The sequence below is a fragment of the Lagopus leucura genome, unplaced genomic scaffold (assembly GCF_019238085.1).
Source record: "Lagopus leucura isolate 7727_CA_CO unplaced genomic scaffold, USGS_WTPT01 Super-Scaffold_100159, whole genome shotgun sequence".
NCBI classification, from domain to species: domain Eukaryota; kingdom Metazoa; phylum Chordata; class Aves; order Galliformes; family Phasianidae; genus Lagopus; species Lagopus leucura.
The window spans coordinates 13,823,355-13,840,549 of record NW_024962335.1 but is presented as its reverse complement, the minus strand read 5'-3'; the positions used below and the strand labels follow the sequence as shown (position 1 = coordinate 13,840,549).

General features: G+C 45.2%; 1 protein-coding gene across 10 annotated transcripts in view; it reads right to left on the bottom strand.

Annotated features, from left to right (window-relative positions):
- The window catches only part of RBFOX2 (RNA binding fox-1 homolog 2), a 157,918-nt gene that overhangs the window by 116,935 nt on the left and 23,788 nt on the right, over positions 1-17,195 (bottom strand). For all 10 annotated transcript variants that reach the window (XR_006182036.1, XR_006182033.1, XR_006182035.1 and 7 more), the window contains exon 2: positions 8,049-8,099. Coding sequence is in view for 5 of the 10 variants with exons in the window: in XM_042889484.1 (XP_042745418.1) it covers positions 8,049-8,099 (51 nt within the window). In the remaining 5 variants the exon portion in view is untranslated. The remainder of the gene's footprint in view (positions 1-8,048; positions 8,100-17,195) is intronic.

The following is a 17,195-nucleotide window of genomic DNA, read 5'->3' as shown; positions in this document are numbered from 1 at the left end:
CCCTGAGCAATGGAGTCCAAGGAATGTTGAGACAACGCTCTCAGACACGAGGTTTGAATTTTGGGTGGTGCTGCGTGTGGCCAGGAGTCTGACTCTGCAATTCCTGTGGTCTCTTCCAACTCCGGATATTCTACAGTTCTACATGCAGTGGTTCAGCTGTGGATACACTCAGAAACTGAGGGCCCTGAACCCACGCGGGTTGTCCCATTCCTTCACCCAACGGCTTCCAAAACGGTTTTAAATTAGATGTGCACAGGACATCTTTCTCTTCCTCCTAAAACACACCTAAAGTGCAGGACTCATTGCCGCAGGATGCTGTAGATGCCAAAGACTCAGGCAGCCTCAGAAACCATTTCGATTTTGCTTTATTCAGTCTGTCTATTGCAGGTGACCTCAGAAAATATCTATGGCCAGGAAATCCCAGAGCCAACGGACAGCTTAAAGAGGATATAGGAGGGGAAGTATTGCTGAATCTTGGCGCTGCTCCCTATGCTTTAAGTACTTGCCATTAGATACTGTCAAAGACAGAACACTGGAACGCAGAAACCTTCTGTCCAATCCAGAACAGTGATGTTTATGTTCTTCAGTACGATGCAATATCCATCAACAAGCTGTTTTCTCTACACCATTTGGCCTTAGCAAGCAGGACTTCAACTGATCGTTTTACAGACCTCATCTAACACACGTGACGTGATCCTGTAACTGGTCAGAGGGAGGAAATCTAAACAAAACACTGTCCCACTCACCCAACTAACTGGGGGGCTGGGAGACTCCAAGACTCTTGCAGGCACTGGGTAACACCCCAACGGTCAAGAAGTACATCACAGAACAACATAAAGTGGTCTCCTGGTCCTCACCCAAGAACGATGACTCACATCTCCTCTCTTTGACCCCAAGCAGAGATGAGAAATTGCTTGAATCAGAGAACTCAAACATGAAAGGAATTTTCATTACATCATCCAGCCTATTTCCTGCCAACGCCTTGCAGCTCCAGAGCTTTGGCCTGACTATTCATCAGCAAGGTAATCATTACTTCCCTTGAGAAACTGCTCATAGGACTAAAGAATCTTATTGTCAGGAAGTCTTCCCATGTATTTGAATTAGATGCACTTCTTATTCTCTCTCTCATACAACTTCATCATTTGTTTGCTGTTGTTATCGAGTAACAGTGAGGCACGCTGACATAGAGCTTGCTGAAGGTGTTTGCGAAAGGTACTTAAGTTTTGCAAGGAAAGGAACCCCTACCTTGCATTCAGAAGAGTTAAGAGGACAGCAGACATCATGGAAAAGAGAAATAAATATGGTCAGAGTGATCCATTTGCAGCACTTGTGTAAGCTACAAGACAATATGCTTGCTCACATACTGTTTAAACCTTTGGATGAGTAGGAGATGAGTTAAAAAGAAAGGAGAGGCTGATGGGCAAATGGCCATCATGATGCAGGTCAGAGCATAATTTCAGAAAGCAGTTTCATAACAAGCTCAGTATTTGGCAGCAAACATGCTACAACTTTACTAATCTCCATTTCTGTATCTTTCCTGCAGTTTCCTAGGAATACATCCAGGGCTTGAGAAAAAAGGAACCACTTATTATTTCAAGTGACCAACCAAGACAGATTCTTCCCAAGACAGTTCTGAATTTGAGGAGAAGGATTACTAGAGGGCTCTTGGTGGAGCTCATCCTTCCTATTCCAACTCATTCATGACTGCATTTGCCTGTACTTCAGTCTCTAACCAACTCCTCCCTTCAACTTCAACCACTCTTTTCTTTCCTTCACAGTTTAACAAATTACACTTAACTCTTTCTGCTGTCAGCAATGCTTTCCCTTGTAGATAATGAGAATTACAGAACTGGAGGCACTTTCTTCAAGGATGTCTGAGGAAGTCCTTCACTTCTGCCTTCAGCAGTAACTGCCTTTCATACCACCTTAAAACTATCCCCACACCTTTTACTGCTAAGGCACTATACAGTAATTCCCCCAGTTAACCCACTACACACCACTGGACATCTGTGAAGCAGTTGCACACACAGGATATTTCCCAATCTCTTGAATATGTTAGATGTTGTTGCTCAGCCTGCTTTCCCTAAATGAAGCTCTTTACTTTTTATGGGACACAGCAATTAGGTGAATAAAAGAACATCCCATCCATCCTGGCTAGTACATAATGGAGACATTGCACTACTTGCCTGAAGAGAGTCTGTGGGAGCCAGGAAGCAGAAGATCTGGCAGTCTTATCCATAATTCACCCAATCTCAGATAAGAAAGAAGTTTAGAACAGCTTTCCCTTGTTAAACTGGTTCTGTCCCAAGCTTTGGGTTGTTTGCTTTCAAGTAAAGAAGTACTCCCCCAGAGCACCAAGATCGCTAAGACAGGCCGCCTTCATTTTATACAGAGGATTTCCTGATCCTTGTCCTGGCTCTTCACTCAAAAGGTTTTTAAATTTTATTTACAGCTTTTATCCCTCCCCTCTGTCATTCTGTTTAAGGACTTGCATTAAATATATTTCACTCAAACCAAAAGTGTAAAGTTAAGTGGCAAACAAACCTAAAACCCACAAACACCAACCCTCCTTTTTAGCTCCTTAATAACATAACACTTCTGCTGCTGCAATCCTACCACTCGCATAGGAAGTTAGCATATTCACTAGGGGGTGTATTTCCATATCAGATACAAATAGTAGGAAAACAAATTAAAAAACAAACTGGTTTTCAGGAACACTACTTAAAGATTTAAGCTCTTCAGACATGACGTCTTTTTACCTGGAAAGACCATGATTAGTGCTACCATCGAACAAATAAAGACCAACAAGTGGCAAACCATTTTCCCCCAGGCATAGTATTCATCTTTATTTATTTATTTTGCTTGTTCTTGTTTCTGCTGTATTCTGAGATGAGAGCATCTCAGTCAGTTAATAACGTAAACAAAGAGATTTCTGTTGATACTCTAATCACAGAATGGTTTGGGTTGTAAGGTACCCTTAAGATGACCTAGTTCCAACCCCCTGCTATAGCCAGGGACACCTTCCTCTAGACCAGGTTGCTCAAAACCCATCCAGCCTGGCCCTGAATGCTTCCAGGGAGGGGGCATCCACAACCTCGCTGGGCAACCTGTTCCCAATGTCTCACCACTCTCACAGTAAAGAATTTCTTACTAATATCTAGTCTAAATCTGCCCTCTTCCAGCTTAAAGACATTCACCATCATCCTGTCACTACACATCCTTATAAAAAGTCCCTCCCCAGCTTTCCTGTAGGCCCCCTTCAGGTCCTGGGAGGCTGGTACAAGTTCCCCTCAGAGCCTTCTCTTCTCCAGGCCAAAGAGCCCCAGCTCTCTCAGCCTGTCCTCATAAGGGAGGTGCTCCAGCCCTCTGATCATCTTCATGGCCCTCCTCTGGACCTGCTCCAACAACTCCATGTCCTTCTTGTGTTGGGGGCTCCAGAACTGGACACAGTACTCCAGGTAGGGTCCCACATGAGCAGTGCAGAGGTGCAGGAGAACTGCCCTCAACCTGCTAGCCATACTTGTCTTGATGCAACCCACAATACAGTTGGCCTTCTGGGCTGCAAGCACACACTGCCAGCTCATGTTGAGTCTTTCACCAACCGACTTCCAAATCTCACCTCAGGACTGCTCTCAAGCCATTCTCTGCCCATCCCATATCTATGCTTGGGATTACCCCAACCCAGGGGCAGAAGGTCCACGCTGAACCACCGAACTGCTAAGCAAGTTTTGATATTCCCAAATTCACACCTCATCCACATGATGGAGAGAGGAGGAAGACAATAAAGGAAGCCCAGAGCACTCAGACAAGAGGCCAGAGGATTCCCTGTGAGCTCTGTGCCAAGAGTCGTGCTGCTTGAGGCAGAGAGCACCAAGGGAGGGGAGCAGCAGTGCCTCCAGAAGAAGGCCCCACATTGCTGTGGGAGCTCATACATCCCTCACATCTCAGGATGAAGGGCTTCCTTGCTGAGCTCCCCACACTAAGAGGGGGCCACACAATGAAAATAAACAGAAGAAAAGTGAGAGGGAAGGCTTCCTGTTCTCACTGCTGTGCTTTTTGCCCAGACCTGCTTTTGGCCACGGAGAGGGAGCCAGGCAGCCTGCTGGTGCCTGCAATTCTCCATCAGACTACAGCAACGCAGCAAGCAAGCAGCAACCCAGGGGAACAGGCTGACAATTGGAGAGGATTTAACAGCATTTCACCTTAAGCTTGAACTCCAGTGGAAGGAATGGTGATAAAGCTGTTCCTAGTAGTTGCCATGGGCACGCGGGCTACTCGAGGTTACAGGCTCATCTACATACACGGGAACAACAGGTCAGGCCTGGCAAGCACTCAGAAGGTAAATCAGCCTCCAAAATTATGCTGCTGAAGGAAGTGTCCCTTGTGACAGGTAATGATGTTTCCCCCACATTAGTACCAAGCCAGCGGCCCGGTTTAATTTCAGAATGGCACTCACGGAAGTACAAGCTTTTAAAAAGAGCCTTCAAAGCAACATCCTAACCTGTTGTGATGGCTTCCCATAACAGAGAAGGTGTAACAGCTCTAACATCCTGACCCAGTTCTGGGCATGTGCAATTACCTCCTGCTTGCATAAACTCTCTCCTCCCCTCTTCCCTTCAATGGGAGCTGAACAAGGTGTTCTCGCTCATTTTGCTTCCTACTGGAGAACATATTTACTCTGCACAGCTGCCAAGTGCTGCCACAGAAGTACCAGTGTTCAGCAGTAACTCAAATTTTGGATACCACGTCCAATACACATGAAAAGCACTAAAGCAATAAGACATAGGCCCTGGTTATATATAAAACAAGCTGGCATACTTAGTACGGAACAGCTTTCCAGAGGCAGAGCATTCTTGATGAGTTTGTCTGTATGTAAAAGTTATATCAGTGTAGCTGCTCTGGTCATTTTCCATGTTGAGACAAACTCATAGTATCTCAGAGCTGTTTGTCACAGCTTGGTAAATGAAGCAAAGAAGTCTTGCTTCACTGCACTTCAGGCAGGCACTCATGTTACAAAAAAAAGAAACACCATTTTGCTGGCAGGCCCAACAGAGGGATACAGAACTGAACAGTCCCCAGAGAATAAGCTCTCTTCACCAAAAGACTTGGTTTTCATCTCGGTTAACAGCATTATGCTAATGCTTTCCATATTCTCCCTTTACAGAACGCTTCGTACTTGCCATCAGCCTAGCACACAGAAAAGCAGGGGCATCCTGCCACGCCTGTGTATGCGTTAGACATCCAGAGAACAAACCCTGAACTCTGGAAGACAGTCCTAGAGAGCTTTTCAGCTCCTTACACAGCTTTAACAGCCCCAGCAGTGCAACGCTTACAGCAACAGAAAGCCTTCTCATTTTATGAAAAGTTTTATGGTACAGATTTAGCACTCATGCTCCTCAAGCCCTGTTATCACAAAAAAGTATTCTGGCAGGACAGGCAAGAAACAGGGCGGCCATGCTAAGGATTGTCTTACAGCAATCATGCAACACCTGAATTAAGAGAAATCCAGCCTCAGCATGAACCCGTCTGCTTTGCCTCAGTGCTGCTTGCCCATGTGGGATGATGACAGAACGCTTAAATATTTGGGAAAGGATACAAGATAAACTTCGTACTGTAGACCTAAGCATTCCCAAATGGCCAGAGCAAAGACTCAAACCAATCACTGATTTCCACTGGCGGGAAGAAAAACTGTAATAATCTGGAACATCTGGGTACGACTTAACCACTAGAGGGTGTAAAAACAGCATAGTGAAAGGTCTGCAGCCAGCAATTAGTGGAACCGAGAGCTGAAAGGAAGGAAAAGGACATACAAATGAAGTAAGAGAAGAGGACGCTATGTAAGGTGAAAGAAAGGGTAAGTTATATCTAGAGAACTTCCAGCAGGATTACTGTGGTCACACAACGAAGTGCCCTGAAAATAAACCTCAGCTCTGCTGACTGTGCTAAGGAAAACATTGTGGTAAAATGCACAGTGCAGTATTTATGATAAATAAGTGCAGTAATAAAGTACAGTACCTGTATTTACAAATAAGTGCATCGGCAAAGAGCAAGTTGCAGACTTACACTTTCCAGCTCAAATCCAGTTCCTGAACTGATGATAGGGAGAAATCTGACACAATTGTTCCTACATCTCATAATGACTTTGTTACAGGATCAGGATGCACACAATCTCACACCACTTCCTTCCTCCCTCCCGAGTGCAGAAAAGCAAGCGATGCATCAGGCAGCGCTGCCTCTCCCATATCAGCCTCAGCCTGTGGCAAGAGAGACCTTCCTTCTGCTGCTATCGTCTTAGAGGCTCCCAATCAGATTAGCTAAAAGCCTTGGAACCTCATTAGCAAAAACCAGACCTGAATCTAATCTGTTTCAGGGCCATGAAGGAAGGAAAAATGTTTACCACAGATCAAGATATTACCTAGAACAGATAAATGTAGATATTTATTTTTAACAAACGTTTGCAGAAATGAAAACGCTCAAGTGAAACTGACCCTGTTTGTCCACTGCAACACCTCCCTGAAGGTACATGCCATCTGAAGGACACACAGCACGCACATCCCTCCCTGTGCTCACCCACACAGCGCTCCGTGGGGCCGTGCAGTCCACAGCCCTCACTTCAACCCTGGTTGCTGTAAGGCCTCCTGTGCCCATTGCCTCTGCTTTAGTGAGCAGTCAGCAACAGCAGCTCCGGATTTTTTAATCAGAAGAGTTATTAAGGGATGAGAATAAAGAAACTCATGAAGCAGGACACCAAAATAAAACTCCAAGGTGACCCCAAACCGCTCCTAAATGGGTACAGTAAAACACAAAATCCGGTGCAGACACTGCTACCAGAATGGAAAAACTGAAAGCAGATGGGAACTGCTTTAAGGAGCCAGGACTGGCTCTGACTCTCAACGCCAGCATTCCTTACTTAGCCTGGATAAGTGGGAACACAACTCCCAGAGCATCCCAGCACATATTATCTATTTGTGCTGGTTAACAGCTTAGTATATCCCAACAGGCATTCTGAGTAACTCCCTCCTACACTGAAATTCATACACGCGTTACAAGCACCAAAGGCTGAACTCTTCAATTGCTGATGCTGCACTAGGCTGCAGCTCCTTTACAAAAATATCTCCCTTTAAGCTGCTGCTACGTACACTCAGGCCTCATCAAGACATGATGAAAATCGCTTTCTTTATATAGAAGTACCTGAGAGCATTAAAGAACTTGATTTTAGTTTTTTATTATCTGTTCATTACTGAAATATGCTGCTTTATTGATTTTCCGTGCATATTAATTTCCTGTTACACTGGTTTGTGCTCTGCTTTGCGGCATAGAAACCTGAAAAGAAAAAAAAGTGCCTCCATTCCAAGAAGGGAGATTTAATGCGTGACAGTTGTATCTTATAATCCATTAAATTTCATTTGTTCTAAAGCATCTCCTCCTTCCCTTGCACAAATTCATCAACTGGGATTTCTCTGTCTTCTGCTAGGAGGCAAGAGCACGCTTACAGATGCAACGCACTGAACAGAATAATTTTTTACTGCTGCAGAGTGAGAATATCCAGAATGAGAGCAAGGGGCAGGGGCCCTGCAGGACATGAAAGGAAGGGGAGAGAAGTTCAAAGAAAGTAGAACAACCCAGTGTGACATGGCACTCCCTGCTCCACCAAAAAAGTTAGCGCAGTAGGCTCTTGAACTCCCTGTCATCTTGCTGCCCTGATGCTGGAATTCCCACAATAAAACAGGGGAACACTAAACGTCTACATTTATTAACTCTGAGGAGATACAGTGGGAGTTTGGGACGGGGATTTTAAGCTAGAAAATTTTTCAGAATAAAGGATTTCCTGAGCCACCAGCAACGTGGATCATTTTTAACTCCCCACCAGAGACGCTGCCACATACTGCTGGAGGCCACATTCAGTTCACCATCTATATCTCCACAAGCACTGCACAACAGAACAAAATAATTTCCACTCCTTAACAAGATGGTCACGAAGCTGTCAGACAAAACATCCACAAGTACACAGAAACACACGCACACATTTACTGCAATCAGACTCTTACTTGATTGTCTCTTGCTGGGTATCCATGATAACCTGAAGTCAGAGGCTCGTTCTGCAAGACAAGAAAACAAAGAGTAAATGTAGTGGTTACAAGGAATGGAAACCAAGTAATTGCAGGTCTGTCTTAACTCAGCCAAAAACAAGAACACGAATAAGATGGGGGAAGAAAGAGCGAAGATTAAAGCAAAGAAAGCAGTACTAACCTCCTATTACCCATGCCAAGCCAATATACCCAAGACTCATTTTCACCTACATATTGCTGAGCTGTGTAAAAGGAAAATTAAAAGAACTGAAGCCATAAAAATAAGCATAAACTAAACTTACCTTGCCCCCTATCATCTCAAGAGTGCATATTTGGTAAAATTTTTCTGAATAAATTTATATGCAAACATCATTTACCACCAGGTGAACCAAATAAAGGAGAACAAGAAATGACAAAATCTGTTGCCCATGTTACCCAGTCTTGAAGAAATGCTTCTCTAAACATTAGCCATAAAAGTGTCAACTCTCTCCTTTTCAAAAACTACACCAATAGCTTAGCATGAGCGTAGAAAGCAGTCGGTAGAACTTCAATTACCCTTTCAAGCCTAAGCAATACTTCACACGATAGGAAATCAATCCTCTAGACTTTCATCCTTCACCCCTGAAGGGACCTTAAGTCTACATTCCTCATGCTAATGTCACTTTGCCCATTGAGAACACATGAACCTCCAGCACTTCCAGAATTTCCCCATTAAATTCCCAGGCTCTTCTGTATTTTACCAGTGCAGGAGGGATTAAGATAACACAGCTTGTTATAATTCCTAAACATTAATTTCTGCTTATTTCTCAGTCTTAATTTCATCTCCAATACACTCCTTCCAACATTTCCTATTCAGAACAGAGAGAGGATACTTGCATGTGCCCATGCGTGCATTCTTCACCCTGAGCAGAAGCTAAACTAAACTACACAATGCTTTTTTGATAGAATCATAAAATAAACTGAGTTGGAAGGGGCCCACAGGGACCATCGGGTCCAATCCTGGCTCCATGCTGGTACCCATGCTCACTCGTCAGCAGCTCCCTGCAGAGAGCTGGAGGAGGCCAGCAGCTCTCCACAATCAGTTTCCAAGTCTGTTTCTCTTTCTTGTTATGGCTGATAAGGAGAAACTCCTAAGCCAGCCTTGCACTTTCTACAGCAGCTCTTGAGGAGGGGAGTGACACTGACAAAACACAGCAAGACGATCTCAAGCGGTCAGCAGCAAATTTATGCTGGGCCTGCAGCTGACAGTGATCATGGATCTCAGCTACCTTCAGACCTTCCAAAGTTTCAGTCAAGATCCTTCAGGTTTTGTCTTCCCAGTGCTGGGATGTTCAGCTCCCACCTGCCAGCTCCAACCAGAAAGGCAGCTTCTACCCTATGCAGGACATACAACCATGGGCATAATCTCACAGTTTACACACAAATGCTTTAATGCAACATCTGCTAAAGAGCAAGACACTAACAACTCAATTTAGGGCCTAGCAATGCTATTTTCAGTTTGCATCCATCCTTCCTCTCTTGCTTTTTACTTCAAATTGCCCAGGGGATTGTCTGCGGAAACTTGCCAGGAAACATCAAACTTCATCTTCAGGCTCTCACACTATAGCACGCAAGGTATATGAGCTTCAAGGGCACAACAACTTCTGGCAGCCAGTTTGGGGGATTCACAGTCATTAATTACATGGACCACCCTCTGAGTACATTCCTTTCAAGCACTGACAGCCACCAAGCAGGTAAATTATAAAACTCCACAAATACAGACCAGCAGAAGCAAGCACACAGTGACCTGAAAAAGCAAGGAGAGCCTGGTGGCTCTGGTACTTCAAGGTAACATAGCTTTTGGTTTTATCCATGAACCTAATTCAAAACCAAGCAACATCAACAGGCTGCCCAGGGAGGTGGTGCAGTCACCGTCCCTGGAGGTGTTCCAGAGCCGTGTGGATGTGGCACTGAGGACGTGGTCAGTGGGCATGGTGGGGGTGGGCTGGTGGTTGGACCAGGTGATCTTAGAGATCTTTTCCAACCAAAATGTTTCTGTGATTCTATGAACTTCACAGATATTACTTCCTCCATACCCTCAATGTAAATGCACACTGCAAGAAAACACTTTGATGCTTCTCCCACACAGTCTACCATCCTAGAAGAGTGCAATAAACATCCACCTCCTGTTTCTCTTCTGTGAGACTGTTCCAGGACCAGTCTGAACAGCACTTTGTACACACAAGTGGAAGGTCGGTACTTCCAGCACACGTGTGCCAACAATGCCCTGAATATGCAGTAAGTAAGGATTAAATGGAGAAGATACCACTACAGTTGCTGAAGATATGGGCAGCAAACACAAGTAGAATGTAATAATAAAGGAAAACAGGAATCATCCTTTTAAGGATGATGTTATTTATCACATTGGGGACTAAGGAAATGAACTGTCACCACAAAGCGATGACAGAGAAGAGACAAGCACAAAAATTTTGTGAGATTCCTGAAAACAGAGGACATGAGTGCAGAAAATCACTTTCAGAAACAGTATTTTTATGAGTAGAAGCACATCACAAGAGTGTGAAAAGGAAATGAGATTTGGTCACAGAGGTCTAAGGATGGTCCACGGCACGTAAGATATCTAAAAGATGGAAGAAGAAAAAAATCCAGTGGAAGAAAAGGAAGCAACCAAGCTCCACTTTGTTTTTCAGGACAAAATCCACAAATGGCAGAGTAAAAATATTTGAGGGATATGATTACAACAAAAGGTAAAAGGTGAAAGACTGTTACTCCGGGAAGCAAGAGCTTGGAAAAAGCAGAGGTTAGAAAGAGGGTAGCAGCTGGAACATTAAGGTCACCAAAGGGCCAAAGCTATCTCTGCCTTTTATACAGCAAGACTGCCACGAAGTACCGAACTATTTGCAAAATCCCCGCTGTGCATATCATTGCTCTAATTGAACCTCGCTCTCCAAGAGAAGGCAGGAAGCGCCTAGGGAAACTGTCTCCCGCCAATAATCTCCAGCACTGCCAATTTTACAGGTCACTAATGGTGAATCCAGGGCCTGCTGCATGATTATTCCATACGGAGCTTGCTTTTGTTGTAAACTAAACAGAGCAGAAAGTGAAGGAGTTAAACTCCTGTGCTTGGAGTGGGACAGTGCAGAGCATCCAAAGAGAGCCCTGTCAGGGAGCAGGGGATCACAGGCAGCAGAGAGCGGGGATACGGCCGCATCACCTCAGTCTTCTGACACAGCAAGCTCATCTCACAAAACGCAAGTGAAAGGAGAGGGTGAGAACATCCATCACATGCAGATTCCCTGCCCTCAAACATGCAGGGACCCTCCTTCCCTCAGCAGCTTGGCAGGAGAGGGAAGCCCCAGCTAACTGGCTTTCTCCCAGCAATTACCTATCTCTTTCTCTACCACCACGCAACCAGACATTCACAAAGAAATCAAGTTAGGCAGTGCTAGCCTGCCAAATCAGATCAAACTGCCACTGGGACGTTTCATTACTTTGTTTACTACTGAAAGACATTTCTCAGGTACTTGCAATTTGCTTTAGAGCAAAGAGAGAAAAATAGACAATAATACAGTACATCAGATTTCTGTAGCATACATTGTGATTGTATTCCAGCCGTACTGACAGTCTCACACGTGGGCTTCCACACTTGCATGGGGCACCTGAGCATCATTATGTGCTCTGGGAACAGCCTTCCCAGGGCTGGCCAACTGCATTGAACAAAAACGATAACCACAGTTCAGACAAGCCCACTAAGACTTAAACATACTTTACTTCTAATATTCACCAATCCTTAATATTCCAGCCTTGTTAACACAAGTACAATTAACTCTTTTTTCTTTTGACAACTTATTGAGAGCATTGTCCTCAATATTAGAAATTTTAGAAGTTGTCAAATTCAACAGATCTTGAAAACAGGAGGATCTTGAAACCAGGACATCAGTAAGGAACGACCAGCTCCGCACGTGCTGCTAGCTTAAGAAAGGCCAGAGAGGACTGGAGCAGAGTCAGTCATCTAGAAGATTTGTCACAGCTGTAATGGATCATGGAAGGCCTAAAAGTCTCCTCTCCCTTTCCTTTAAAATAAAGCTAAATTTTCACTTAAAGAGGAAGTAATTCTCTTTGACATAACTTGACCCTAGAACAAATTAATTTTACATCTCAGACTCATTTTGCCAGACTCAACAATCAGAGAAGCCTGATAAGAAATTTTCTTGACTGCCAAACTAAGCCTAAAGCCTGCACGGTTAAAGCTGCACTACCAGGTGCTGTTAGCTCAGTAAGCTAACCCTTATTTCCCAAGCCAGAGAATCGATTTCCCATTGAATTCAAACTTCATCTTGAAGCATAAAGCCCCTTCAGTTGCGAAGAGAATGCCAGAAATAAGATCAAGCCATCTCTCAAATGGGTTTGCAGAACGCCTGCTTTTTCAACAGTGCTAGGAAAAGCAGAATGAAGTTAATGCAATTCTTTCCAAGTTTCACGACCACTTTCTCGAGTCTGGGCAAGAGCAGCACAGCTGGGACAAAACAGCTCCTTTCCCTTTGCTTCAGCTGCCCCAGGAGCTCCCACCCGCACAGCAGCCAGGAGACTGGGCAACAGGTGTGGAGGGGGAGCCTCAGGAAGCGAGGAATCCCAGAACTACCCAGAGCAAGGACATAAAGGCGACAGAAAGTTACTTCTTTCATCTAAAAGCAAAATGGGATTTTGAAGTGCAAAAGATAACAAAAGCTACCCATTTATCAGAGACTTGAGCTAGACAAACAGAAGCCACTTTTCCAGAAAACAAAGAATAAGATGCTCACAAAAAGAGGCTGAAAAAAGCACTGGCAACTAAGCTATTAATCTGAAAGTGGCAGCTGTGAAAAAAGTAACGCTTGTGAGCCAGACAGAAATCCCAGCAGCGTTCACTGCAGCTCAGTGGTTTCACTATACTCTCTGCTTTACTCTCTTACACACCAGGAGAGACAGTAACCCCAGGCTTTGGAACGGATGGGCTCTAAATGGACACCTCAGCGCTTCAGTTGTGGTGGGGCAGTAGTAAAACGGTAAATGCCTTGACCTTATTACCAGCTCCCAGGAAATCAGGTATGCTTTCATTAGACCTTCCTTGTACAAATCACTGCATGTAAGCAAACAGGAAATAGCTCCTTCTTTTCCCAAGTGCAACTGATGCATTTAGTTTTAGTTTGCCCTCTCGATTGTTTGTGCCATTTCCCTACCTCAAATTATCTGTGGATAAAATTAATGGGAAAAGCGGCATCTACAGCTGAACAACCGATTACTAATGAAAAAACTGAACTAAAGTAGTTTTTAAATGGATCTTAATGTCACCCTTCTCCCTTGATACTTACCCTAATTTGATACATAGCTCTTGCTAATCACTCTGCAGTTCCAATAACTGCATCTATAGTGTGGGACGCTTCCCTTCAACTGTCTTCACTTTCAATTAAATTTGGATCTCAGCTTTGGCCAGACTCCAACCACACAGACATCACCCAGCAGTGAACCTCCATTTATCCACTTCCTTGTTAGCATCCTGACATCAACAGTCCATGCTTACAGGGATGTGAGCAGCAGGACTGAAGTCTTTACTCCTTGCTCATCGTCTTTTATTCTAGAACGCGTTTGGAGGGACTAAAAGCAAGAGATTTTGATAAAAGGCACCGCGCTGAGCATGCTGCACACCGCTGTCCTTGATCACTTGGAGGACGAGTGCTGGCTCACATGGCTCCAGCTTTCCATATCTGAATTACTCAGGCTGTGCCTTGAGGAAAGAACACCAGAGGTACCGCCACCATGGGCTCCAGTGCCGGCCTGGCTCCATCGGGGCCGGAGGCCCATCCAGGCCCTCTTCCTTCCTGGAATTCTGGCCTGTTGCCGCAGCAACAGCGGCCTCCAGCTGGGCCCGCCCCCTCTAAGTTTTCCCCTTCTCCTAAAAATATGGTGTTTTCAGGAGGAGCCAGGGTGGGCAGGGAGAGCAGGCAGTGAGGCTATCCTTTGTGGGTGTGGGCCATGGAGGACCCCCCGCCTCCCCACAGTGCTGCAGTGAGCCAGCCCCTGTGCACCAACGGGGCCGCACGCCTTCCCTGCATGGCTGCCATCTTGCCACCTGCATCCCAGCAGCCCGTAGCTCCAGCCGTACTGGAGGCGGTGGGCTGAGACACCGCCAGGAAAAACAGACAAAATTAAATACAAAGAGGAAGCCCTGGCCTCTTGCCTCCCCTCCCCTGCTCCTTTGTGTCGGTACCAGCAGCCCACCTTCCCAGGCAACCACCAGAGCACACAGCCCGTAGCTCGCAGGCTCCCTTCCGGCCACCATGGGCAGCAGGACATCAGCAAGGCTGACGGGAGGGAGCACCCAGTCCCGATGGGCTCCCCGAGCAGGAAGCAGGCTGCGGAGCAGAGCAGCATGCCAAGAGACACGCGCTCTGCAGGGCAGAGGCCCAGCCCGAGGTTGTTTTGCTACCCAGTGACACAGCGGAGACGAGAAAGGAAGGTGATGTCAGATTAATAAAAATAGCCTTCTGCACTGACCAGGATTTGAACAGTTTGGAGCAATTAGCCAGGCGAGCTTATGATGCAGACAATAAGACAAAACACAGGAGAGGCCAGGTCCCTGTCAAACAAAGCAGTGTTGAAGTCACCCAAACTTATCTGTGACTGTCTGGCAGGAAGGAGGCACTGCCACATCTTCGCTATTCCCTGCTTCACCGAGGTATTTCCTCTTCTCCCAGATTCCCTTATCAACTCCTACCACTACAAAGGGATCCCAAATAAAAGTAAAAGCTTAACTTCCAAATGCAACATATATACAACACTTAGTCTTATGATTTCTGCTTCTTACAGCCATGTCTTTATTCATACGCATTCAAAATGCATATCTTAATTCCAACCTCAGGGCACTTCTGACCAGGGAAATCCTATATATATATATACACACACGTACACACAAATATATGTGTATATATACACACACTAAAGTAACAGTAATTAGCTTGTAATAACAGACGTTGCAGACCTGAAGGCACACAAATACACACTTGACCAAACCATGCATGCAAACAGTATTTAAACTTTCAAGTCTTAAAAACGCAGCATGCAAGAAGTATACAAATACACACTCATGAATGCTGTCATCTGGGAACCCATTGACATTACAATACAGACAACTGTAACTCTGCAGAGAGAAGGGATATTTTCATACACAGAATGCACTTCCACAGCTAAAATGGAAGAGATAAAATCAAAGTATTTTACTGAAGTTCTCTGCAACAATGCAGATTCTCCTCCAACATGTTTCCCCCCCCCCATTTTTTTTCTTAAATAATGGAAGCAGCTTACAAGAGATCAGAAGCAGCTTTCCCCCAGCTGGGTTTTTCATTTTCCAGATCAGCCAAGGGGTGTTTTCAGCTTCTCAAAGAGAAGAGGTTTCATTAATATAAAGTAATTTGAACGTGCAAAGTGTACATTTTTTTGGACTACGTAAGGCAGCATCTTCACCCCGCTTGAGGCATTGAAGAAATACAGCCTGTCTCTGCTGCTCCATGACCTATGCTGGCAACAATAGATTCAGCACAAGTTAAAGCCCCTGGGAATACTGTGCACAGCATGACGTCTATGATCCAGCAAACACAAGGACAATCTGCATGCACAGAAGTCAATAGTACAGAATATTGATTTCCCTCTTCTTTTTAGTATGCAGGAACATTTTAAAATGGCAGCTCATCTTCCCTTCCACTCCTACTCAACAGAACAGGGCTCCTAGCAAGGCTTTAAAAATCCAGCACTGGGGGGCACCTTTGCATGCTGTAATTACCACATGCAGCTGGGGAAGCATTTCAAGTGCTCTAAGCCACTCATTACAGGGCAGCATGCTCACAACATGAGAATCCAGCTTGCCCAAGCACAGCACCCACAAGCTTTTGCAAGGTAAGGAGGATGGCAGAGTTCTGCCTTCACAGGCAGTTTCTCCACCTATGCTTTTCCAAGAGCACAGGATGGGAAATATGGGAGGAAACAGGACACGGGAGAAGGCATCTCACACAAGGGAAGTCAGTGGATCACAAACTCCTTGGCTGATCTCGCAGATATTCAGAGACTGCTGCTCAGAGGCTAAAAGGAAAGAAATGCATTTCTACTTTGCAGAAAGAAATTATAGTTGTTATATTACTTGCAGAAGGGAAGGCTGAAACTCGTTTGTGGGTTGGCTGTGAAGAGGCTGCAATATAAAATTAAATCTGCCTTACTTTTAGGGCAATTGGCACAAAAAATAGAGTGGCACAACAACATGATTCGGCCAAAATCATGCCATATACCAAGTCCTGCAGGCAAATAGGTGCAAGAGACATTTTCTGTGCCCTGGACATCCTGGCCTGATTGCATAAACTGCCCTAGATAGCTACAGAGATGATTTTTCCAGGTTCATCTCACAAACTGTTTCCTCTCCCCACAGACATCATCTCTTGGGGTCAGTCGCTCAGGCAGTGGCAGCTCCACCTCCTGGGTACCAATGCCCACAGCCACTGACCAAGCCAGGAAATGGGAATAAGCCAGAAGGGTCAGAGATGGAGAAGCAAGGGGTTAAAAAGCCTGGGGAAGGGAGATGGCAAGGCTAGGGGTGAAAAAAAGGCAGGTTTCATCCGAGCCCCACAGCCATGGCTGGTTCTGATTAAGCCTGCACGACTGTAGGGCTGCACAGGAAGCACTGGGGGTGGGGGGGAGGAAGGGGTCTCAGTCCTTGCCATCCCAAACACACTGGTAATCTTTGTGTTCCAGCAGCACCATCTGGAAACAGTTAGAGAGAAACAACTCTTAGGCCTTCCCTCCCAGAAGAAAGAAAAAAAGAAGAAAAAAAAAGGAAAAATATTTTAAAAGTCACTCTTAAGACCATTAAGCCTGGCCCCTTCATCCCCCTTCTGGAAAGCTCCTCTCCCTGCAACAGTGTGAACAAAAGGGCATCTACAGCCTAGAAGGAGCCCTCTGCATGGCGCAGTGGCCCTCTGTGCTTATGAGAGGTATCCCAAGATGGCATTACAGGGGACAATGGAAGGATTAGACTCCTCCTAATGTCTGTGTAGCACTGTGAAAGGGTATGCAGAGCACTAATCACACCTACATGGGCCAGCTTCA